Source organism: Pyxicephalus adspersus, chromosome 5, assembly GCF_032062135.1.
Source record: "Pyxicephalus adspersus chromosome 5, UCB_Pads_2.0, whole genome shotgun sequence".
In the NCBI taxonomy this organism is placed as follows: domain Eukaryota; kingdom Metazoa; phylum Chordata; class Amphibia; order Anura; family Pyxicephalidae; genus Pyxicephalus; species Pyxicephalus adspersus.
The window spans coordinates 66,336,681-66,363,936 of NC_092862.1; the positions used below are offsets into that span (position 1 = coordinate 66,336,681).

Genomic DNA, 27,256 nt, shown 5'->3' on the forward strand with positions numbered 1-27,256 from the left:
CACCTAGGACCTTTTTTTAAACATTTTTTGTTTAGGGTTTTACAACAAAAGGGAGGGGTGAAGGGGGTGTAAGAGGGAAGGGAATAAAAAAGGTAGAGGGGAAGGGGAGGATCCTAGGACATTTTTTATTTGAACCTCCTAGTACACCTGTTACAATCCAAGCAATTCTGATGGTTGCATACTAGCACTATTTGTAACAATTATGTCTTTCCCACCATCCATTGCTTTGGAGAAGAGCAAACACTCCTAGAACCTATGCCTCAGTAAGTGCCTTTAGTCTTCTGCAAATGACAAAAATATCCACCTCATTCTATAAAATTTAGATGCAGAACCTCTTCAATGATTTGCACAAAGTTTGCTCAAAATTGAATATGCAAATGTATTTTACCAGGGTCAATAAAACCAAAAGGAATGAAAAGTAAAACTTTTGTCTGCAGTAATAAATTTGATGCACACTGCCTGTATATTTGGTTATATGCATTTCACTTATTATGTACATTGCCTAATCATTTTAAAGCCACCTTTCTGTGTCCCTTTTCAGGTCTGGAACTGAGGAACGCAAAGACATGTATTTTGGTGGGATAAAACATTCATTGTGGATGGACCAACTTAGGAGGATGAATGTGCAGACCAGGACTAAACCATTTTTCTACACAAGGGGGCATTTCTTCACAAATAGTGAGGTGAATATTTTGAACAGAACACATATGCTTTACAGTAGACATAAAAGAGATAATGTATGTCAAAACTAGAACAGACAATTCCAAAAAGGCAGGGGGTCCTTCAAACAAGTACCACCTGTCCCAGGCATCATGGTGACTAGATTTTGCCATTTGAATAGAGTGGTTTCACAAACTTTTCATCTTTTACCATGATTTTAGAGATCTACCTTGGCACATCCCATAGTTTTTGGATCAAGATAAATTAGTTAATTGTTTAGCTATATGTGCCAAAGTATGTTCCAGACACCTATTTTAAGGTAAGGAAATGGCAAAAGATGGCAAAAGATCTTCAACAATTCAGAACAAATCCATGTGCCTAAATACTACTGGATAGACTATGACCGGGATAACTGAAAACCTTTACAGACAATCTTCATTATCTGCAGTTCTTTTTCCTTTACAAGTACTCATGACCATCTGGTTACATTGGGTTGTTCACAGAGCAATACATACTGGATGTAAATACTTATTAACAAAGGAAGTTTAAAAAAGGGGAGGTTGTTACAGGAAAAAGTTATTGCTGAGATTAATATACCTTCTTAAATCTGTGTAAGGTGTAAATTATGTTGCCAAACCACCCCTCCGCTCCACTGCCCATATATTTTTTATTATCCTGTCTCATATTCATTTTTTGGTTTCTGATCATGGTTTTTCCACCTAGTAGTATAAAAATCAACAGTTTGCATAGTGATTCATTCATTGAAACTGCTTGTCTTACTGTTCTGTGCGAACTGAGATGGGCAAATGTACTTGGAAGGTATTATGTAGACATGGTTGAATGTGGATACATTGGTTTAATAGTGGGAGTCACTCTCAAATTGTCCATATAGGGGTGCTGTTCATTTTTAATCACAAGTGTGCTAGATGTAAATCCCAATTAGTGACATAAACATTGTAACACAATAAAGCAAATTTAACAGAACACACATTGAAGTGAATGAAAATTAACACAGCATTAAAGCAAAAGGAATTGTACATTTGCATGTTTACATTAAGTGTAACTATACCCATTGGTGGGTGGTGAACAGCATATTTGCCAATTATGGCACAGACTTACCAGTGCGCAGCCACCCTACAGTGATGACATGTCCAGGACCTCTCATCACCACATTGGAGGAAGGGAAATTTACAGAATGCAGACACAAAGTAGATTCTTTCATGTGTTTCTGCTGTGAATATTAATGGTGAATATATAGTTGCTATACAGTGCGTCTCTTCTCACAGCACGGGGTATGTTTTTTAAGCCAGGGCAGGATTTTGAAATATCTGATACATCGTCAGTTTTATTTTGCTGATCCAATATTTTAATTAGAGGGTTGTTTTATTGTAAAAAATCTTCACAACAATCCTTAGGGTAGGTTCACACCTACCTCTGAGTCATGTGGTTCCCTGTGGCTGCTATCTTTGCTTCTACACATGGCTGTTCTACATAAGCTGGTGGCGGTGGTTGGTAATAGTACCCTATTCATTTGCTATGGGGTTGTCATGGCGGCTGCCTGAGAAGCAGCGTTTCCTGGCATGAGGAATCTGTAAATGCACTGCAACTTTTTTGCCAGTGTGAATTTAGCCTAATAGTTATTTGGTAGTACAGATAAACACAGTAACATGTATTCTTCATAACTGTTTCTATTGTTTTATTTTGTGATAGTGTGTCCTTAACATTAACACTCTGTGCTTATCCTATTTTGCTATCTCAGAATGTTAATAGGTTTTTGGAGTGTCAATGGGAAATGAATGTGACTGCACAGTGATTCCATCCAGTTTTCGCCAGCAGGTAGTTTGGGTAAAGGACAGGTCACATTTTAACTTCTCATTTTACTTGACTAATGCTGCTGCAAAGAGGCAGCTGCAATTTCCCTGACAAAATGATAATGTTTCCATGATGCAAAGCATGTCAGCATTTTTTTTGTGGTCTGCTTCATCTTTATATAGTTGTGCACATGACTGACACACAGTAGCCCATTTTTCAAATTGTGCAAAGACATGAGAATCCTGGAGGTTTTCAATAAAATTTAAACCTAAACATTTTATGCTAGGCATATACTGACAACCTGGACTAAGTGTTAAAATATTTTTGAACCCCGTGCTAACCACATACTAACCCCTATTTTTGCTAAACAGCTTGGTCTGCATAATAAATAATAAAAAACATAACACAAAACAATGCTCACATGAAAACATTTTGAGGTATGATCACCATTTTATGTAGAATTGCTGTGAGCCCAGGGCCAAGAGCTTAATCCTATTGCTAGGTGTTTCTTTTTTTTATTTCTGAGCTGGTATTTGAAAACTACTACAGGCCTAAGTTATCAGCATGTTTACAGTAAGATCTGTCCACATTGCTTAATAGCCACCTAGCAGACTGAGCCCTGCAACATCTGGAGAAAAAAAACTATAACTGGCTGCAATAAGACCTAATGGCAAATAAAGCATAAGGTCCAATAGTTGAAAGAATTAATAAAATACAATGTTAACTATGTTATCCCTGGATATTTAATAAATCACATACAACCATCACAGATGTAAGTTGCACTGTGTGTAGTACAAATAATTATAATATGTCAATACGTAGATCATACAAAATGTTAGTAGCCATACCAATAAGCATCTATGATCTTTGTGACAAAACTTTAGTAACTTTAGTTGTAAGGCCAACATTTATTATAAAATGAAAAGGGATGAAAGAACTGTAATATTATCAATTGTACACATTTAAGGTAATGTAAATTGAAGCATTATAAAAAAAAAAACTAAAAGAAAATTTTTTAAAGGAGCACATGAGAAAATGAATGTGTTAAGCTACATTAGTGTTTCTATTTTAATTAAAAAATGTAGTATTATTGTTGTTAATATTATTATTATTAATAATAATAGTAAAAATAATAATAATAATAATAATTTGTTGCATGATAGGAATTTCTGGGACAGAGTAAGGCAGAAAACATATTGGGACTGTATGAATGCACACTTTTAACCTTATAAAACTAAGACAATTAAAGAATATTGGAAAATAAAAATTATGATAAGGAGGATAAGGAAAGTAATGGTATAAGCTGTTTGTAATATTTTAATCATCCTTATTTTCGTTAAGGTTCTTTTTTACATTTTATACACTTTATTTTACAGTTATAACAATGAAGAGAAACATTTTTGTATACTTTTTCTATTTGTTACCTATATCCTTCAAGTTCAATCCTAGCAAGCTACCTACCTTTCAATATTTTCTACACTATTGAAGAAAACACATCCTTGCATACTATTTTCAATGAAACTGTTTTTTTGCTATCAGAAATATTTAAAACATAACAAAGAACATAAACATTTGTGTGCTGCAGTGAGCTAAATTATCAGAAGTCTTCAAGTACACTTAAATGCCAAATACTTGCAATATAGTGTATTTAAGCACTGTTTAATTTAAATACACAAATTTACCATAGCAATATTGCAAATCACTATTGTAAATCAGGAATTTAACAAACATTTGCCACTTTACTAGTATTCATACAAAAAAATGCTTTTTTCAGAGCTGCCTAATGTGACCTAAAGCCTGAAAAGGTTAAATCTCCAAGTTTCTGGTTATTTGTAGCATTTGAAATGTGTTAGAGATTAAAGGGTCTATTTATTTAGGTCACACAGATCCTGTCTGATACATTAGCTATGAGATGAGGCAAAAAGTTGTGTAATATTACTAAGCAGGAAGCAGTGTCTGCATAAGCAATGTGAAAATATGGCTGCCTCCATGTAATACATTAACTGAGACTGGTTAGGTAAATTAACGTTATGCCGACTCACATGTACATCTAAGAAAAAATGTATTATACCCGTTTAAGGAACAAGAACAAATAATTTTACACATAGTTGAGAAAAGCCTCCAACTTCTCTGGTTACAATGCCAGAACACATTTGCTGCAGTACACTTCCCAGGATTGCATGACAGAATACAAGTATGTGAAAACCCTATCACTTTACAGAGGGATTTGATAAAATTAATAAAACACTTATAATTTTAGCTGTAGATAGTAAAATTAATCTCTAGGGCTACCTGTAAATGTCCAGTATCTGTTGTCCTCTTGTCTTTCTTGACATGTAATGCATTCCACAATCGGTGCCAGAGTAAACTTGCTAAAATGCACAGGTTATCTGTAATCCATAGAAACCTGCCTTTAAATATATCCATTTTGAAATATTTAGGTTGTGTGTTGTATAAAAGTATTGATCTATTTAATGCTACCTTGTCTCACTAAGCTGCAAGGAAACTAGGCTGCAGTGGGAGACATAGTAAAGGACAGGTTGTATCTAGTATCAGGCATCAACTAGTTCAATGTACCTAAAATGGTATAATGTGACAAGTGGATGACAAGCCTGGAGCAGATGCTAGGGATAAGGGGAAAGGAGGAGTGAGTCAATGCTTGACAGGTATTTACTGTGACACTCTAGCACTTGTGGACTGTGCAGGAACTCTGGGCACCATCAGCAGTAGCAGAATGTATCAAGCACATGTTCCCCATCAACAGTACACACTTTCAACATCCCCACGCCACAGGCTGGAGGGCATATTTTTTCTAGGATAGTAAACCTTGGAAGCCATTCCTACATTCATAAGGGAGGAAAATGTTTATAGAGTTAACACTGCCAATAAATTTCTGCCATATTTTGGAGTCTGATTAAAATTAAAGAACTTGGAAAGTGTTAACAGCTACTAACTTGTGTCAAATCAAACAAATGGAATGATTTATTTTGTATTTGCCTGGCTTGTTATCTTTCAATACCCAGGATAAATATACATTTAAGCTAAATATTCAGAGAAATGCCGCACGTAAAATCTGGACAAACTTTGTAGAAAGCTGCCAGAAGTATGTTTCTTTGTAAAGCTGTAGCTTCAATGTGAATATGTAAAAAAGTGATCATAACAATAATATAACTCAGCAAAAGGTAGCAACATTTTCATTTGCCTTTGTAAAATCTAGTTTTGACAATTTGCTTACACCTGTACAAGCCTCAGATGTCTGAAGAACAATCCAACCAATGCATAAAACAAACTTTCTGCAGATTTAGGCTACGTACACACGTGCCATAATTGTCGTTTGAAAACAAACGATTAATGACCAATAAACGATTATTATAAGGTTCACACAATCGTTTGAACGATGCAGGAAGTGAAAGTGAATTACAGAACCATCCATGATCACTGAAGGACCATACATACAATAGATAGCAAATGATCGTCGCCCAATTAGATCCGATGAGATGGTCGTTCGTTTGCCAACGACAATCCTCGTTCATCGGGGTCATAACAATTATAGGACGCTTACTTGTTAGTCTTTCGTTTCCAACGATAATTTATGCGTGTGTATGTAGCCTTGGAAAATATGGTATACATGTATCCTAGCATAAAAAAAAGTTGTTGTGCCTATAAACAGCAAGCATGAACCCTTGGATTTGCTTGAAGTTTTTCCACAGAAGGTATAATACCAAAAATTGTATCCGCTTATCCTGACGATTAGCCTGTTACTTGTTAACCTGCTATTGTTAGTAATTGCTCCATTTACCAATCTGGAACCTAAAATGTGTTTGTCTTAGCCTGACCTGACTATTATTCTGCTGACTCTACTACTGTATGTTTTCTGCCTTTGCTGTCTGGGATATTTCACTACTGTAGCATCTGTCTTGACTGTTGTCAGCTTGAACCCCTGGTAACACAGATTTACCAAATTCTGCGACATTGACATTAGGTGCATCCAAACTACTGTATATCACCTAAATATTACTGCTGGAGCAGATAGTGTGTTACATAACAGACAATGCTAATGCTAATCCATGTTACAAATACACATTATGCCACACAAATGATCTGAAAAGAATATGACAAACTTAGTTTTAATGTCCCTATACAAATAAAAGTATCATTCCCTACAAAACCAGTTTTTCAGTACTAAATACATTTTATTCACACTGTGACCATGGTAAATATGGGTGTCACTTACACTCATTGATACACCTAATTTATCTACCTAATTTAGCAAAAAATAATCTACCATGGGCCTGATGTTTTAGCAGAGGAAAATTTGACAGGTTGATCTGACACTGATATGAAATGAAATGAAATTGCATTATAAATATACCTGTATATATATTGAATGAAAATGTCTTAATACCATCCTAATATTGAATACAACTGCATTGTACAAAGAATACATACGAATGGTTTAGTTATCTACAGATAAGGTTCTGGCTCCACCTAGTGAAATCTATTATGAAAAACATGCACATGAACTTTGAAGCAAAATTAAATAAACTTTTATTTTCTCTAATACGCAAATTACATTCATGAAAGTTATTAGGAGTTTTGTAAGGATTTTACACCAAAAAGTCAAGTGATGTTGATACTCTTGCTCACATATGTCATTAAAAAAAGCTATTGCCCCTTCTTCTTGCAAAATACCGAAGCAGTAAAGGTCATACTCATTGTTAAAAAGATACTTTTTATTAGAGAAACATGGAGGCTGCCATTCTTGAGCTCTCCTTCTGAACACACAAGCTTATTGACTGGCATGTTGACCCTTTTGTTTCAAGAAAAGCTTATTCACGCCAGCTTATTCACTGCATTGCATTATGTGCTGCAATGTACCAACATAATAAACCTCTACAAAGCCACTGTGGCGCACTAAGTTTAATGTTTGTTGTGTTGCAGTTTAAAAGCAGAATTGCTGCCGATACAATCTTAGGTCTATTGAAGTGCATTAGGCAGCCTATTCAAATTGATGAGCTTTCTACATGCAACACACAATAAGATATGTGTAATAAATAGCCTGCAACAGATCTAAGTAAATTGACTGTAAGAGTCATGCAGGTGAGGGCTTTAGACACTTTTACATCTGCATGCTTATACTAGGTTAGTGACTCAAACTGTTAATGGAAATGGCCAATATAGGCATACAATCAAATATTACTATACTGATAATTATTTTTAAATTCTAATCGCAATAAAATGGTCATACTGTATGCTGCCTGTTTTTACTTTTTAACTCATATCCCACAAAAATTCAAAATTATTATTATATACAGGATGCAGAAAGTGCAGCTATTTCAAAGCCAGTGAGAACCTTTATTTAAAAAAATGATACTGACCTTTACCTTCACAGAGTCGATCCCTCTGCAATCAGATTACATTCAGTCCCACTTTGGATTTCTTCCTTTCCCACTGGGCACCGCCACTAATCTCACTGTGCATGTGTGACATCGGCCTTTTTCTTACATTAGAGGAAAGCCCCGAACTTGGATATGTGTAGAAAATCAGCCCGCAGTCTCCTGTGATACGTGACATATGCATCCCAGGAAGCTCTGGGTTTCCCATTCAGTCTTTACCGCTGTGGCAGTCAAGAAAAAAGGGGAGGGGGTCTCCCCTTTAAATTTTAAAAAAATTAAATAAACACATTTTCCCCTTAAATAAAAGAGTTAGTCTCCCTTTTATATAAACTAAAAATGTGATGATAGGTCCGCTTTACCGGGGTTGAAGTTATTACCCCATCTTACACCAGAAGAACAAATCAAATGCCTCCACACTCTATCCTTTCCCCTAATTACAGCATTTCCATTATATATGTTTGTAAAATTTTTCTCACTACTCTGCTTTGATAAGGTTTATTGTCATTCCTCCCATATACATACTGTATGCCTCACTATGTAAGATCTTTTAGACAGGGTCCTCTCCTGTGTCATTGTTTGTATTTGTCTGTCATTTATATTTGTCTGTTATTTGCAGCCGCTATTTAATGTACAGCGCTGTGTAATATGTTGGCGCTTTATAAAAATAAAATATTAACAATAATCAATATTAATTATAATTCAAGTAATATTACTATGCCCAATTATTATTTTCATTATTAATATTATTAATAAAAATAATAATAATAATAATTTGTATTTATATAGCACCAACATGTTACAGAGTGATTTACTACGTCCATAGTCTTGTCGCATCCCCAAATTTTATTCACAGGTCATTACATGAGTTGAATGTTTTGATATTTGTAATACCATCTGAGGAAAAGGGGGTTATGGATACAGGAGTTACAGGTAGGGGTAAAGCTGAGATTTACAGTCATTATTAGCTTCAAGCTATGTATATTCACATACAAAGTGCTAAACACTGAAACAAAATGCACTCTTGCACTGTATATTCGTGCTGAAATGTTTACATTGAGATTCCAGTACCAAAAAGCAAAATAAACTAATTTTTACACTCCAATATAGCATTCACCACCTCCTTCTGCACTAGATCTTGCCGGAAGAGAAAATTTTGTGACCCACTGAAAGGAGAATTTATTGAAACAGCTGAGGTAAAAAAAGTCACATCAACAAACAAATCATGAGTATAATAAAGTGATTTACCTCTTCACTGTCGCTGTCTGTGTCAAATTCATCACGTCCTTCTTGCCAAAGACAGTTCATGACTTGTGTCTTGCAGCATGTACTGATTTTGTTCAGGGTCATCAGTTTAAAAGGCATGCATATGTGATCCTCTATATCCCCATTCTCAAATGAGTGTTGGTTGCTTTTTATTCTTTCGTCCCCGATTAATGCATTTTTTTTGTTTTCAATGCCTCCAATATTTTGTCTGGAAAAGAACAATAAACACATGGTACAAATTTTTAAAAAATACTCAACAAACTTAAATGACTAAATAACAATCTGATACTGTAAATTTGAAATATATGCAGAATAATACCGACAACAAACCAGTAATATTTACTGCAAAAAAACTATCCAAATAATAAATACTGTTTCCTACCATATGCTGTAGTTCCTTTCTTCAATCCCATCAATACAGGACACAGTGGCATAGGAGTCATAGGAAGGAACTATAGCACACAACAGGTAAGGCAGGTATCCTATCATTAAGACAGATGGAGGCTGCAGAACTGGAATGGAGGGGAAGTAATAGACACTGGGGAGGTGAGTATATTGCCTCTTCTATTGCAGGGAATTGACTTTTTTAGTTTTGTGGATACCTGATGAAAAGCCTGTACTTTTCATTTTGAGGGCAAAATACCATATTTGCTTGATAACAGAGCCCTCAGTACTTGTCCTTATAATAATATTTGTGTCAACATCACTGTTTTTTGTCAAAATGCAAATTTTCAAAAAATAATGTCCTCCCAGGATACCTATGTCACGCATTGCGGGAGGCTTCTGGCTCCTCCTTGGGCATGCGCAAAACTGAGGGGAAAGAGAGGTTAACCTCATGCATGCGCAGTGAGATCGGCACTCTTGTTTTCCCTACCTCACTCGATCTTGCACCTGCACAGTGCAAGATCAAGTGGCATAGCCAGAAGAAGAAAGAAGACTGGGACGAAGAAGAATTCCAGGGCGCATTCAACAGATCTGCAGAATTAAAGGTGTGATTTTTTAAATTTTTTTATTTAGATCTGCTTTAAAAAATATCCAAACCCAAAAACAAAATTTAGCCCTATGCCTTGCATGTGGTGGCTACATGTAGCATGAATGGTGAGGCTTTTCAATAATTCCACTAAAGGGCCACCTAAGAGGTAATCTTTTTTAGTACGTTAAATAGAAAAACATGGAATACTGAATTAATGTATTGTGGTTGTACAGGTGGATTTATGTAAACTGTCTGGTCTGTACCCTAGTGAACATCTTGTGTCCTCCATCCCACAACTGTTGGGGTGGGAGTGGCTTGAAGAAGAAAGTTATGGCTGTTATGCCCCGGTGGGAAAAGAAAGCAGCTGGTAATGTACAAAATATATTCTCATATTAACAAGTTTTTTTTTTTACTGTATATTGTAAAAAGGATGATTGGTCTAAAAAAGCTAGCAATGGACATATAACTATTTGATTGGTCAAAATCAGTGTAAAATTGTTAACTCCAGATATCATATAATTGAGTGCTGACGCTGAAATTTTCTGGATATGGGTAAAGTTACACTGCATTAGTTCAGGACTATTCAGGAACATTTTCTGAACCAGGAACATTTAATACAAGCAAATCTGAAAAGATTGGTCAAATTTCCAGCCGCGATGTGTGATGTCACCAATCATCTTCTATTCTGGCCTTGGCAGTATATATATATATATATATATATATATATATATATATATATCAGTGTGTCTGAATTCTTTCATGACCTAAGAGGCAAAAAGGGCAGAATGAAACTAGGAATAAGCTCCGAAGAGGAAATTTAATAATAAATAATTGTCCAGAATATAGTGTAGACAGAGAAAACAGACTATTTTAGGACCAGGCAATGGCACTAGCAATTTTAAACAAATACAAATATTATTAACAATCTTCCTTAAAATATTACGAATATATTCACAGAAGTTTCCCACTAGTGTATACTCTAGTTTAGGCTACGCTGCATTACTGTCAGTCATAAATCTTGGCAATTAGTCTTAATGTTTATTAGGCTAGGCTAAATTTTAATGTATTTCCCTGGAGCTGTTAATGATATGTATTAAACATTTTCATCACATTCCTCCATATTGACAGAAGTTAATCAACGTAGATCTTTAACCCAACAAGGAATCTAGTTGCAGTGAAATTTCAGCTGAAAGATGACACAGGGTCCATTGAGTTCAATCCCTAGACCTTGGCATTCTCTTCTTTCTTACTGGGTGCTGGTCCAAAGACAGCAAAAGAATCTCTGAACTGCAGCCAATTGAGAGCAAACTTGTCTAGGTTTGCTTATACTTCCAAATATGAGCCATGTGTAACAACATTACCTTACTGCTATCTAACGCATTGCAAATAATTTGAACTCCAGGTTTACTCAACATGCTGGACTACATATATTTTATTTTAATAATTTATTACAGTGCACTGTAATATAAAGGCATATGTATGACCTGTGTTCAGATAAGAGCAATTCCAGGAAATGAGTGGAAGCATTCAATGGTTTACTAATAGTATCCAGAAAACAGCACAATTGGACTAACATTAGTAAGTCCACTTATTTCACATGCATTTCAGTTTACATGCAGAGTTTAGTATGCTTTTTTCTGTTTATATTGCAGGATTTGTTGATGTCAAAGTGCATGTACCTGCAATAAGGAAGATATTGCACCAATGAAGTGTCAGAAAAAAAATCTTTGGTTTCCAAAGAGAGCATTAGACCAAGACTACAGTATAACATGTACAAGCAAAGACATCGCCTTCTAGAACAATGTTCTGCAACTGATGAATCAAAGATAGAGTTGTTTGTCCACTGTAACAGTAGACATAACTAAGACAAATTTTAGGAGAAAAAACCCTGCACCAACTTTAAGGGTTGGAAATGATACGGTTGGGGTTGCTTTGTTGATTTAGGCTTGTAATTATCCAATCAGCTATGAATTATTTGTTATATTAAAGTTTGTTAGATGAGAATGTAAGATTATCTGTCCACAATAATAAATTAACACAAACAAGAAAATCTACCAAAGAAAAAAAAAAGAATCCTGGACTTGCCCAGTCCAAGAACTAATCTGAATCACATTGAAATGGTATACATGATTTAAAACAGCAAGTTCTTGAAATAAAAATGTCAGAGTTCCCAGTGTTTACGGTTTCCAAAATTATCACCAAGCTGATTAACCAAGAACCTCCTAGAGTATCTGTTCCCAGTGTCCTGTTTACCTGACTTCTGTTCCAGTTCTGAGTTCTGTTAACAACCTCCTCCTATTTCTTAAAGGCATTAGTTCCTGCCAGTCCTGACTTTGCTTGTTTCTGGCCTATCCTTATTATCGACCAGCTCTGACTTTTTGCTTGTTTGACCTCAAGCTTGAATGCCAATTTTGTAACATGCTTCACTTTTGCCTGTTGACAGCTTTTGAGAACAAAGCCCCAACCTGGGGGTCATCCAGACCAAAAGCCTTTTATCCCGTGTGGGGTGCTTTGGTGAACACCAGGTGATACTGCAGTCTGCATTCATTTTTTTGTAATTATTATTTTTAGTTTTTCATAGGAGACCAGTAAAATAGGAAGGGAGCAATACAAACTTATGGGGCCAAAGGTGTATCAACATTTATTAAAGTACACTAATTTATATATTAGTATAAAAAAGTAAATATGATAATTGATTGGTAAATAAATGATTGAAAAGACAAATATTTATTTGTGTTTTCACTCAAGAAGTCTGTACAGGTAGTCCCCTGGTTACAGACGAGATAGGGACTGTAGGTTTGTTCTTAAGTTGAATTTGTACATAAGTCAGAACAGGTACATTATTTTATTAAATGCTATTAGGACAGATGTTTGTCTCAACATATTTTTAGGCAGCGTGGTGTCAGTTACTGTATAAAAACCTCACTATGAGTTAATCACAAACAAAGCAAAAAAAAAAAAAATTATAAAGCCTAGACATTCACTAACTTCTGGAGCAAGCTGTGCTTTGATATGCAAAAAGAAACAACTGCAGGGTTTGTCTTGGTCATTAAAGAGTTACAAGATGTTACAGATTAGCTCAGCTTTAGCTCAGCCACAACCTCAGCTGTGTTTAGCAAAAGATTTCTTCTGCAAATCATGCAAACCCCCCCTCCCATCCAGCCTCCACCAGGGAAGCCCCATTAGTATCTAGGAATTGGCTGTACATCGGATGTCCTTAACTGGGGGACTGCCTGTACTTGTCAGCTGTACACTGTTTCTGCAGTATCCCAATGTGCATCATATTTAGAGGTGTATTTATAAGGAAGATATCGTCCAAGGACATTCAATCCTAACAAGCAGTAAAAACTTCCTGTACTTAGGATTCCGGTTGTCTAAGTCCTGTCTCTGGATGGTAATGGGCATTATCTCATTGGGGCCCCTTGCAGTGGTGGTCAGTGCAAACAATGTCCCCTTCCTCATAAAGTTGGTATCAGAATGTCGCCATGACACACAAAGTTTATCAAGCTGCTGGAGCTGTCAAGTGACATTGGACCTAGAAATCTTCATGTACTATAACATGAGCAGTCAGCCACAAATAAACCTATAGCAAGCATTGAATGTTCTCCAAACCCTGACAGAAAATGGCTGCTCTAATGGAAAGTAGGCGCCCAAAAAAAGATGAGAACACAGAGCTGAGACCCAACCAAAAGGCAATATATATATATATGTACACATAAAGCATTAATACACAAAACACACACCTAAAGGATAGCACTGCAGCACACACAGTGCCATAGAATGAATGGCTCCTGTCACCATTAATAAATGTAGGAAGAGGAAAGATAGAGGGACAGAAGTGCTTGGCTCTGACAGTCCCCGCACCTCACACAGATATGGCGCTCTCTGGTATTTTAGAACAAACAGCTAAACATGCTGGCCATGACAGGAATGATGGTGAAATATGACTGCAATGCAAGTGATAAGTATAACACGATGTCTTTGGTGACATTATGGCCGCCTATGTACTCGTCTCCCTCACAATGGCGGGAGTGCAGCAGGCAAGGAGCCCAGAGAGGCGGAGGTATCCAGCGGCTCCCATGCTGCCCCGGGCGCCATCTCTGACACGGAAGAGGAGAAGGCTGCGCAGTGTGTGGCGGCCATAATACGGTTTATTGCAGACATTTCTCCTATTTACTTATAACGAGCTGACTATATAATCCCGATCTAGCGCTGGGTATGTAAGGACGGCGGTGCCGCCCAAGTGCCGTTATCTGTACATTGCTGAGGTAATAATATCTGAAGCTGCAGCAATATCTGTTCTGTGATATCCTAGGCGGGCTTTACTGCAATCCACACACATTTTTGGTCTATATCGGTACAAGCACAAAATATAACTTTTATTATAAAGTGTTGTAATAAGAATATAGGTCTGGTGCCTTAGTTTTGTATGGAGATGGAGGAAGGTGCAGAGTTGGTGGCTATGGCTCCCAGCGGCGGCAGCTCTGACAATGTGGTGCAATGCCCTGTCTGTGCCCTGGAGATGCCAGCTGCAAACATTAACAGCCATCTTGATTCTTGCCTGGACACCAAGCCAAGCGGGGCGACGTCTAAGAAAAGACGTCTGTCTTCACACGAGGGGTCAGAGATACATGGGAAGACCGCTGGGTCAGCTGCACCCAGTTTTCCAATGTTCCAGAAACCTAAACCCGCTGAGCACATACAGGAGGAGGCCCCATCGAAGTCCATGGCATCCCCTAAGAGGACGGCCATGAATCACAAATGGAAAGATATTCATGTAGCATCCAATTCTGAGGTTATAAAGAAAGGACAGGATGAGAGGGTGCTGCCAACCCAGAGCGAAAATATACAGATAAATGGGAGGAAGATGGCAGAGAAATTCGATGGCAAACCTCTGGCTGACAGAATGAGACCGGGCACCCTCCATGATTACATGGGCCAAGAGAAGGTCCTAGGAGAGGACACCATGCTGAGAAAACTGCTGAAAGCCAATGACGTCCCATCTGTCATCTTATGGGGGCCTCCCGGCTGTGGCAAGGTTGGTGTAGAGTTTTTTATTTTTGTGTTCTCTCTAAAGCTGGTCATTAAATGAACTCAATGTTACCTTTATAGTTTCATGGAATTTATATGTCCTCCACTGATCTCTTCCAATTACATGTTCTAATTAACCAGACATTATTATTATTATTATTATTAATAACAGGATTTATATAGCGCCAAATATTACACAGCACTGTACATTAAATAGGGGTAGCAAATGACAGACAGTGACACAGGGGGAGGAGAGGACGCTGCACCAAAAAGCTTACAATCTAGTAGGTGGGGGAAGTCTCACACAATAGGAGGGGAGATATGTAGTGGTGGGAAGTAGTGACGGTTTTAAGGGACAGAAGAAGATCTGTAGGCAAGTCTGAAAAAAATTGGCTTTGAGCGTTCTTTTAAATGAGCAGAAAGAGCGGCTGGGGGAGTACTTTTTTACCAGGTCAGAAATGTAAGTGGGACAATAACTGTGTAGGGATTTGAAGGCAAAGCACAGGAGCTTAAATTTAATTCTAAGTTAAAATGGAAGCCAATGGAGAGAACTACAAAGAGATTCAGCGGAAGAGGAGCAGTGGGAAGGATGGATGAGTCTGCCTGCGGCATTCATAAGATTGTAGAGGAGAGAGTCGGGTTAGTGAAGTACCAGAGAGGAGGATGTTACAGTAGTCCAGACGAGAGATGATAAGAGCGTGTACAAGGAGTTTGGTGGTCTCTGGGGACAGGTAGGGGCGGATTTTGGAGATGTTGCGTAGATGAAAGTGACAGAACCTGAAAATGTTCTGAATATTGGGGGTAAATGACAGGGCAGAATCAAAGGTGACATGGTGAATGATAATGAGTTCTGTTTTTTCCAGGTTGAGTTTCAGGATTCGGTCAGACATCCATGATGAGATGGCTGACAGGCAGCATGAGACCTTATCCAGGACTAAGGGAGACAGGTCAGGGGTGGACAGATAGATTTGACTGTCATCAGCATACAGATGGTACTGTAAGCCAAAGCAGGAACTGAGACTACGGAGTGAAGAGGTGTACATATTTTAGTACCTTGTTAAAGGGCAATTACAAAAATCACAAGAAAACCAGCATAAACTGTTTAGGATCCTAAACTATAACTAAAGACAATAAAATGAAGTCCAGTAGACAGCCTTGGCTTGTGAATTCTGGAGGTTTCATGAAGCCATCATTTTCTGTGCACCTTTTATTAATACTTATAGAGTGTCGTAGTGCAGGGTAGGACTATTGATTTTAAAGCAAAAGTACATAAAATACAAGAAGCCTCCTGAATCTATATTTTCCTTGCAGTTATTATACCTGCATGTGTCCCAATGTAATGCCATATGTTAAAAAATACACAAATTCCCCTTTATCACAGTACAATAGTGCTCTAGGCTGCCATACTTTATGTGTAGGTGATACAGTTCTCAGAGTGAAAGCTGTACATCAGAGAAGTAAAACATTTAGTTTTCTTCTAACACTGAAGTTAGAAGATTATTCCCTTCACTCCTGAATAAAATGATTTTAATCAAGCGCATTCGAAGCTGACCAGGTCAACCTCAATAATTAGTTTAATTCTAAATGTTATTCCTAGAGATATTGGACTGGCAAATCTGTATGAAGAGAGGGGTGATCACGACTATAGACATGCTTTGAAAATATATTTTGTGGTGCATGCTTGCTGGTAAGCCTCTTCAAATACAAAATCATATTCACACACCACAAGAATCTCACAGCTCAGGCAAATTTAAATATCTTTATATATTATTGTGTGCGCAGTAGTGCTGGATTCGATGGTTTACGCTAAATCTAAAAATGTGAATTTGTTCATAAATGCAATGTTTGGTTTAGACTGTAGAGGGCACTTTGATACTTTAGCAGGGAGAAAGTACCAATGCAAGGACAGAGGTGATAGGCCCTGAATGTGTACATTACAATCCCAATTTTTCTGTTTAGGGTTCACTAAATTACGTCTTCTAGCTAAAAAAACAAGTCAGATGCTTCTTACTTGCGATTGACCTGTTGAAAGAAATCCTGTAGTGGGAAGCTAACATTGCCGACCTCTAGCTGAAAATGCTAGTTCCCTTGCTCTCATGGTGGTCCAAAGACTTTAGTACTTTTTAAGTCACTGAGATAAAATCAGTATACTGTATAGGTTTACACTGTACACTTTTATTTTTCTAATTCTGCAGACTGGTTCTAGGTCCATGTCTTAGGTTCACATGACAGCTTTGGTTGTTCACCCAGTACAGGTTACCCTGAACTGAATATTGGATGTATTTTTTCATAAGTCTGTAGGAATCTAGTGCACAGATTTGGGCAATGCAGAAAAGTTTTTTTCCAAAAAGATGTAAACAGTGAGGCAAGCTGTGCAGAATTAGAATTAGGTATTCATCATTCATTCATCATTAGGTATTCATCAGGGGTGGGATACGTCTACCCAGGGCACCACATTGGAATCATCTCATATATACACCTTTCTTTAATTCAGTTCAAAAGGAAAGCCCTGTATAAGTTACAAGCCACTGAAATTGTAACCTACATAGGACCCTATACTCCCTGGTAAACAGTCCCAACTGGCCCAATCCTAGTAAATGAAATGACTTGCATGATTCTCCATACCAAGAAATACTGGGTGTTTCCAGCTTATCACATTTTTTTTTGTTTTAGTTTTTTATGCACTATTTACATTTTGTTTTTGTGTACATCACTTAATATGTAAATACTTTACAAAACAAATACATATAATGCTATACCCCTTTTAAACCCTGAGTTGCATACGGGTGGCTCATTGTACTTGCCCATGTCTTCCATTTAGGCTTGGATTCATTGCACTATTAATAATATTATTAATATTAATAATAAACAGGATTTATATAGTGCCAACATATTAGGCAGCGCTGTACAATAAATAGGGTTTACAAATACAGACAGTGACACAGAAGGAGAGGACCCTGCCCGGAAGAGCTTACAATCTAGTAGGTGGGGAAATTACCACACAATAGGAGGGGGGATATGTAGTGCTGGGAAGTAGTTATTTACTGTTTCAGAAGACAGAAGATGATGGTAGGCAAGTTTGAAAAAATGGGTTTTGAGTGCTCTTTTAAATGAGCAGAAAGTAGGAGCAAGCCGAATAGGAGGGGGAAGACCATTTCAGAGAATTGGGGCAGCTCTAGAAAAGTCTTGTAGCCGTGCGTGTGATGAGGTTATGAATGCACTAGGCTACTAAAGGTGAACCTGTGAAATACAGGTCGACAATCGAAAATCCAGTCATCAATAATTTGGTCCCTTCAGTTTCCCGACATGAATTTTGGATCACATTTTCAATACAGGGACTGTAGTACACTGTTTGGCCACTACGGTTTTGATGGTGCTGTTCTGCAGAAACAGCTGTTAGGTCTTGCTTGCAGTGTTTTTTTAGATGTACAAACCAAAAATAGTTGCAAACTGCCTTCGCACCTGTAAAGTGCTTGTTCAGACTGTCAGTGAGGTTACAGCTTCCTGGACTGAACAAGCCTTAAGACAAGGAAAAAAAGGTTTTAGTAATTACAGTAATCTAATACTGGGCGTCTCGCTGGCATTCAGCTCTGCTAGATATCCCCAGATTCTGCCACGTCCCCCATTGCAGCAGATTTCTATTCTTTTCTGCAATAGAATAGTGGCTTCTATTGCCCAAGCATGCTACCACTGCAACAGGTTGTACCAAGTGAGTACCACCAAGCAGATGGATTTTTTCTTGCGGATACTCTTTGTTTACATCTGACATCACCAGTAGTGCAAGGTGAGAGGAACAGCTGCTAGTAAAAGTAAAGGTTTGATAAGACTGAACAGTTTGGTAATATTAGATTACTAAAGAACAGCCTAGTACTGCACTTTTTACACAGGGGTCCATCAGTCAAGGACAGGGATAAAATATCAGATTTGTTCCAGACGGAAAGAAGGGTCATCAGATTCATATTTCCATACAGGTGGCTCCGTGCTGAATCGCTGCACAATGAATGTTAGAGTAAAATTTTATTTCTGGACAGAACCGGGAGCTCATCTATTGACTTCAGGGGTAACACACAGATGCAATACAAACAGGGATTTTTTTTAATGTTTTTTATGACTCAAATATGTTGTTTTTCATGTTGATAACAATTATACAGTTTGTATAGTGTCTGCTTGCAACATCGTGCCCAACTGTACACAAAGAATTTGAAATGGAAAATGCAACAATGGCCTGTGTACAGAAAGGTAACCCAGTGAGTCCTCACAAAGCAATTGATGGTGAGAGATTAATGATGTTTGCTATTTAGCAGATAGGTAGGATTTTTTATGGTTGGCACATTCCCTAAAATGCTTCACCCTAGCACTGTTGCTCTTTAGCCTGCCACCCTCACATTCCTGTGGTTCATCATGTCATTTTTGAGGTTGAGAAAACTCAGATGTAGAAGACCCAGGGGGCCCACATAACCTAGAATAAACATAGACAGGTGCTGGAGAATGCCCCGAGGGCAGGGAAGAGATCATATTAGAGCAGAGTAATGTGGATAGTATCAGTTTAGCATTTTGGCCCATACAAACTGGGCGTAATTCCATCTTGAACATGCACGGTACTCCTGCGTTGCTTTGACATTCATTCAATGTCCTAACAGTGATTGGATGTGAGAAGTAGTGTTGTTAGTAACCTTTGCTTTGGTCTCTAAATTATATTTTATGACCTAGATAGATGAGCCAGCTGTTGCAAACCAAGGAAACAGCACCACAAAATGTTTTCACATTGGTTTCTAAGGAAATTGTCCATGCTCAAACATACAGCTGAAGTTTTATGCAGCATTTAATTATTTCTGTAAAAGTTGAACGTAGTCCTTCCTCTCTCTTTCTAACCCACTTTTTAATGTAGTGGTTGGCTTTCCTGACCAATTGGTTAGATCAATAATTGAGTTTGGACCTGTCCTAACCTAGTGGGTGGCTTTAATAATTATTAAGCAGGCCTTAGAACAGTGTTTCTCAATCAACTATAGTACATTGAGCAATTGGAAATGTGTTCTCTAAGGTCAGTTTAAGTGACACCAATGATCTTTTTGGCTATCTGTAAGGGTGACATTTTTTCTCTCTGGCCAGCAATACTAAAGGCAAAGAAAGGCTGCCTTAGAGGATTGTTAGGTCGCCATGAACTCCACAGTACAGTTAAACAATTTATACTTTTTCAGTTTTTTTTTTTTTTTTTTTTTTTTTTACATTTTGCTTGGTGAGTAACACTCAAAATATTGTCATGTAGTTGTCATTAAACATCCTTTACTGTGATCCTCAAATATTTTAAATGTAGTATCCAAACAATATTGCAAAACTGACAGATCTTTATCTCTGTGGCTACATAACAATGGGTAATATTAGCAAAGAGTGGTCCTTTAAATGTTAGTTCATAGAGGAACAAGTTGGTCTAGACAACTTGAGAAACTAGAAAAGGTGTTAGGCATGATCTGGCAGTGTCTGCGATAGTGTTTATTGCACAACATGTCCTTGCATTAAGAATTAGATATCAAGGTTTCACTTTTTGACTTCCTAATCCTTTCATATTTATGTGCTTTTTTTACTACATTATTTCTTTAAATGCTAGCAATAAATTGTAAGCTCTTCTTGCCAGTGTCCTCTCTTCCTTCTGTGTCACTGTCTGTATCTGTCTGTCATTTGTAACCCCTATTTATTGTACAGTGCTGAATAATATGTTGGCGCTCCATGATTAACCCAGACATTTTTTTAAGCCGGGTGGGAAGATATTGTAGGTGGGTGGTGTCCCCTGTATTGTGACCCAACTCTTCACTAACCACCCAAAAACAGCCGGGTGGTTTCTGAAAAGAGCTGGGTGGTCCGCCCAGCTAAAAGGGGCTGGGATAAGCACTGGCGCTATATAAATCCTATTTATTATTTATAATAAGAATGAAAATTTGCACCGTGTTGTAACTCTACAGTTTCAATTACTTCATGATGGGAGTATTTTTTAACTGTCTGTCAAAACTATCATCATTACCATATTCATCCAGCACAAATTTTAATCAAAAAGCAAAAATATAGAAATGTCCATTGCATGTATTTTTTTTTACAGTGGATGTATTGTTATTATCAGTACATATGCAGTATACATTTAGTAATGTATACTGCATAATGCAAACTGTTGTTTTCAAGGTCTGTTTTCTTGCTTTATGGATTTTCTTTTTGAATGCCCAAGGATTTTTTTTTCAGTCTGTTATATTGTCTCAGTAACTCTTGTCAGGTTTTTTTTTCTTTTCTTTATGGTCTGTGTTCGATTTGGGAGACTTCCCTTTACTCCCTATCCTAGAGATATTGTAGAAAGGGGGAGAAAACCCCCACACACACTTTCTCCACTCTAAAGTCAAGAGTAATTCCATTTTGTTGCCACTGGGTCAGATACCACTATTACAAGAGTTCCTATCTCCTGACCCAGTACCATCTATAAAAAAAAAAAACCCAAAAAACATAATTTTGACTCCCATGGCAATGTTTACCAGAACTATTAGGGTAAGTTTCCAAAGCAGAGATATACACATTATTAAAAGCTTAATACATTCTCTGTTTTGTTGAGTTCAGAATAATACTTTAAAGGATAAGTGCACATTCCAACAATATCCACCCTACCTCTCCAAAGATTCATACTTCATGATACCTGACAGGTGCAACTCTCCTGGCTGCTGTCCTTTTGTCTACCTTGGAGCACAACACCATATTAGTCAACTGTGCTACACTGTGCCATTTAGAGCTCAGTAAGAATGAATCTCTAGAGAGGAAGGATGAGTGTACATTGCTGGAAAGTGCACTTATCCATTACCATAGATGCTAACAACATGCATACCAAAATGTAGTTTTAGATCTTACCTAAAATCACATTGCCATTGTCTTTTGCTTTTCTAATAGGTTTCAGGCTAGACCTGTTTGGTTTGTCTTCTGGTTTGTGAATTATATTTTGTCCACTTGTTACAGATGTATTTACAGTTAGGTCCATAAATATTTGGACAGAGACAACTTTTTTCTAATTTTGGTTCTGCACATTACCACAATTAATTTAAAATGAAACAACTCAGATGCAGTTGAAACGCAGACTTTCGGCTTTAATTCAGTGGGTTGAACAAAAAGATTGCATAAAAATGTGAGGAACTAAAGCCTTTTTTTTACACAGTCACTTCATTCAGGGGCTCAAAAGTAATTGGACAAATTAAAAAGCTGAAAATAAAATGTTCATTTCCTTTACTTGGTTGAAAACCATTTGCTGGCAATGACAGCCTGTAGTTCTGAACTCATGGACATCCCCAGATGCCGGGTTTCCTCCTTTTTATTGCTCTGCCAGGCCTTTACAGCAGGGGCTTTCAGTTGCTGTTTGTTTGTGGGCCTTTCAGTCCAAGGTTTAGTCTTCAACAAGTGAAATGCATGCTCAATTGGGTTCAGATCAGGTGACTGACTTGGCCATCCAAGAATATTCCACTTCTTTGCTTTAATAAACTCCTGGGTTGCTTTGGCTGTTTTGGGTCATTGTCCATCTGTATTATGAAATGCCTCCCAATCAATGTGACTGAATTTAGCTGGATTTGAGCAGACAATATGTCTCTGAACACCTCAGAATTCATTCGGCTGCCTCTGTCCTGTCACATTATGGATAAACACTAGTGTCCCAGTGCCACTGGCAGCCATGCACGCCCAAGCCATCACACTGCCTTTGCCATGTTTTACAGGTGATGTGGTATGCTTTGGATCATGAGCTGTTCCACTCCTTTTTTTTTTTTTTGCCATCATTCCGGTAAAGGTTGATCTTGGTTTCATCTGTCCAAAGAATGTTTTTCTAGAACTGTGCTGGCTTTTTTAGATGTTTTTGAGCAAAGTCCAATCTAGCCTTTTTTATTCTTGAGGCTTACGAGTGGCTTGCACCTTGCAGTGCACCCTCTGTATTTACTTTCATGCAGTCTCCTCTTTATGGTAGACTTGGATATCGATACACCTACCTCCTGGAGAGCGTTGTTCACTTAGTTGGCTGTTTTGAAGGGGTTTCTCTTCACCATGGCAATGATTCTGCAATTATCCACCACTGTTGTCTTCCGTGGATGTCCAGGTCTGTTGGCTTTGGTGAGTTCATCAGTGCTTTGTTTCTTTCTCCTGATGTACCAAACTGTATTTTTTGCCACTCCTAATATTGTAGCAATTTCTGACGATTTTTTTCTGTTTTTGCAGCTTAAGGATGGCTTGTTTCTGCATGGAGAGCTCATTTGACCGCATGTTGTCTGTTCTTCCACATACAAGCACCCCCTCCTCAAGTCAACTCCAGGCCTTTTATCTGCTTATTTGATAATGACATAACAAAGGAATTGCCCACATCAGCCCATGAAATAGCCTTTGAGTCAATTGTCCAGTTACTTTTGAGCCCCTGAAATGAAGTGACTGTGTAAAAAAAAAAAAAGCTTTAGTTCCTCACATTTTCATGAAATCTTTTTGTTCAACCCACTGAATTAAAGCTCAAAGTCTGCAGTTCAACTGCATCTTAGTTGTTTCATTTAAAATTGATTGTGGTAATGTACAGAACCAAAATTAGAAAAAAAAATGTCTCTGTCCAAATATTTATGGACCTAACTGTATGTGAACTCTTCCTAACTGTTTTGAATGCCTGTCAAATCCATTTTCTTTTGCTTTTAGACAACATTGGCCCATATAATTGCCAAAAATACAAACAAAAACAATACACGCTTTGTAACTCTTTCTGCCACAAGTGCTTCTACCAACGATGTACGAGAGGTCATCAAGCAAGCCCAAAATGAGATTAAACTCTTCAGAAGGAAAACCATCCTCTTTGTAGATGAGATTCATCGTTTTAATAAGACGCAACAGGTAGACTGCAATTTATATATATTTTTTTTATATAAAGCCTAATTTACAAACCATTGAAACATACAAATATTAGTCGCTGGAAACCAAAATTAATCACTAATAGTAAAAAAGGGGTATACCTGACTAATGAGTAAAAGAAGGTTTTTACGGGTACGTGAGGGTAATTTTTTTGCGGCATGTGTACTGGTTGTGTTTATATACTACTCTATATAAATCAATCTAAAAAATCTAAAGTGACAATTGGCTGTGAAAACTAGGGAAGTGTTTAAAGATAAAGGTCTGCTGCTCTTCCATGATGCGCATGTTTGCCCCCTTTAACATTTTCATCTGCTGTCATTTTAAAAATATGTTTTTTATCCTTAGCCTCCACTACAGCCATATGGTAACCTCAGGAAAAGTAATTCCTGTGTTCTACCGTGTGTTGCCTGTCTCCATTCTCACAATCTTGCATACGCTGGAAGTGTGCTGGCAGTGGCCTCTATATAAAGAAAATTTGCTAGAAGCAGAAGAGACATGCCAAGTCTAATAAATTTATAGTGTGTGTATATATATATATATATATATATATATATATATATATTTACATTTTATTTTCCTCAAAATATAAATATTAATAAATTGTTTGTAGTAGTATACTTTTGTGTGCTTATGTATTGTAAGGAGAAAAAGAGCATAGTCAAATCTTTACATAGAAGTGATGATAAACCTTAGTTAAGAACAAAAACAGGGTTTGAAGGGCAAAGCAAACTGCTATAATTTCTTTATAATAATTTGAAGCACAGCACTGCACACCGTAAAGGGAACACTTCAAGAACATCAGCTTTGACGCCAAACATCAAGAAATACAATTTAAGAAGTGAATGCAACCAGTTCTACCTGAATTGAGTTCACTGTGCACTATGTTGATGGGCTTTTGCATTTCCATTCTAGTCTGCGGAATTACAAACTCTCCTAAAATAGGTTAAATGCAGATTAGATGGAGGCCAACTAAAGGGTGAATGCATCAGTCAATGAGTTATAAATTATATCAACCACATCTCAAACTGATGCCACAAGCCTGAAGCTTGTCAACCCAGGCCATAAATGTAAAATGTTTTTATAAATGGTCTAGGATAGGGTTTCTTAGCCAGGGTTCCTTGAGCAATTTGTGCCTCTCAGGTCACTTACCATAAACACTAATAATCAATTTAGCTTTTTATAAAGGTGGCAATCTTTCTACTTGCCCACACTTTAAGAGGCATTCCAATGTACCATTAACTGTGCATATCATAAATATTGGTAGGGATTCCCTGTGACATGGAAATTATTTTAAGGGTTCCCCCATTGTAATTGGGTAAAAGGATGGCCTAGGTAATCCCGAATTTATTCCTGACAAATTTGCTTTTAATGGATTCCCAGCTTTATGTCAAATTATGAACTGCTGCTGAGCTGTCCATAATATGCATAAACAATTTTAAGTGATCCATACAGAGTAGAGGCAACTCTACCAATAATATTGTTAAATAGTATAGAATTTTGCCTAATTTTATATTTCTCTTTTTTATATTTTTTTTGATTAGATTATATAAAAATAGTTTTGACTTTGTAATTTACCGGTTGCATGCGGGCTGATGTAGATACTTTATGCACAGTGGCTTGTTTAGACACACAGGGTGAGATTAATATCAAGATAGCCACAAATATAAGGTGAGTCAGATTTGCCACTACAGCATGTCATACTTTATTCGGCCAGATGGGAGGTTATTAGCCAAAGGTATTTGTAACCAAGAGATATTTAACACCTGAAAGGTGGAGACGGCCATTTCTAACTTCTTTTTCTGCAACACTAGTTGCCTGGCTGTCACGCTAACCTGTTTGCTGACTTTATTCTGGCTTTCCCAATATACATACTTGTTTGAATTACTAATATAGGTTTATATAGGCCAGAGTGTGAGCATAACCGCCGACAAGCTGGCAATTATAGTCTGCATTAGAAGCCTCCATAATTCTCCTACTAAAGGTTAACCTAATACTTACAGTTTAAAGAGCTACAAATGTAGGTTGTGAAAAACATCAATGCACTTGGTGGGGGCAGTGGTGATAAACCAGTACATGGTGGGGTGTGTTTAGTAACATTGGGTGAAATAATGCAGATGTGTCAGCAGTGTTAAAGGTTTATTGAATTGAATTGAATTAAATGAAAGCCATTTGGAGGCGTTTCTTGAAGAATATGATCTGTATGATTCAATTTTGTTGTTGCAGAAGTTTTGAAGTACAGAAATTTTAGAAATTGGGTTATGTATTTTCCTTGAGCTAATGTACAAAATTATTTCAATTCACTGCCTAAGAGCTGTTACAGGCAGAAAATACTTAAACACATTTTGTGCTTTAAAATCATTTAATTCTTCTGGGTTTAAGAGGGTTTACAAGTGGCAATAGTTTGTTTCAAGATCAGTGTGATATTCAGATCATTAGAGAGAGGCACATTATAAGCACTACTGATGCTTTACTTGAATGTAAAACTGAATCTTGACACACTATCGAGTGTACGGCATAAGTGCACAACACAGCGTTTACTTTAAATGAATGAAGAGTCTGGATTATCTTAGAGAAATGTAAATGCTTGTAGAACATTGTCCTGTATATTTACCAGCTGATAAGTATGGAAGCTGTCACACAAACATCAAGGGTTGTTGTGTCAGGCTTGCTGGAAGGGAGTAAAAGGGTTTAATGTTTTTTTTATCCTTCTTAGCTGCATGTACTTCTTACCTTACCTTCAGTTATATGTATAACTTTAAGTCTTTTTTTTAGGTATAATACCCACAACTCTGATTCTGTATATAAACCTAATTGTGTACTTACTCAGGGTATGTAAGATGCTCTTTCTGCTTCCCTCCCATCTTCAGGACACTTTTCTACCACACGTAGAATGTGGGACAATCACTCTAATTGGAGCAACAACAGAGAACCCTTCGTTTCAGGTGAACACAGCGTTATTAAGCCGATGCAGAGTTATAGTCTTGGAAAAGCTTTCTGTGGAGGCTATGGAAGCTATCTTGAAGCGAGCTGTAGACTCCCTTGGAATCCAAGTTCTAGGAGAGGATGAGCAGGCTGAATGCAGTAGCAGTGATGCTTCAGAGTAAGTACTAGAGCAGGAGGCAGGCAGTGACACAGGAAAAAAAACACAAGTGTCTCATCTGTCAAGGGGACAAGGGAGGGGTTGCTGGAGAGGGGGAAAGTAGAGCTCCAAACTGTTATAGCAGGGCAA

General features: G+C 37.3%; 2 protein-coding genes across 3 annotated transcripts in view; one reads left to right on the top strand and one right to left on the bottom strand.

Annotated features, from left to right (window-relative positions):
- Positions 1-27,047, bottom strand: part of MYLK4 (myosin light chain kinase family member 4) — an 82,294-nt gene extending 55,247 nt beyond the window's left edge. The window contains exons 1-2 of one of the 2 annotated variants that reach the window (XM_072411798.1): positions 26,851-27,047; positions 9,114-9,339 (exon numbers count right to left, since the gene is read on the bottom strand). In XM_072411798.1, the coding sequence (XP_072267899.1) occupies positions 9,114-9,339; positions 26,851-26,888 (264 nt within the window). In that variant the 5' untranslated portion in view covers positions 26,889-27,047. The remainder of the gene's footprint in view (positions 1-9,113; positions 9,340-26,850) is intronic. The other variant, XM_072411797.1, reaches the window with a different exon arrangement.
- Positions 14,191-27,256, top strand: part of WRNIP1 (WRN helicase interacting protein 1) — a 34,343-nt gene continuing 21,277 nt past the window's right edge. Inside the window, exons 1-3 of the mRNA XM_072411799.1 lie at positions 14,191-15,142; positions 23,818-24,009; positions 26,895-27,127. Of these exons, the coding sequence (XP_072267900.1) occupies positions 14,534-15,142; positions 23,818-24,009; positions 26,895-27,127 (1,034 nt within the window). The 5' untranslated portion in view covers positions 14,191-14,533. The remainder of the gene's footprint in view (positions 15,143-23,817; positions 24,010-26,894; positions 27,128-27,256) is intronic.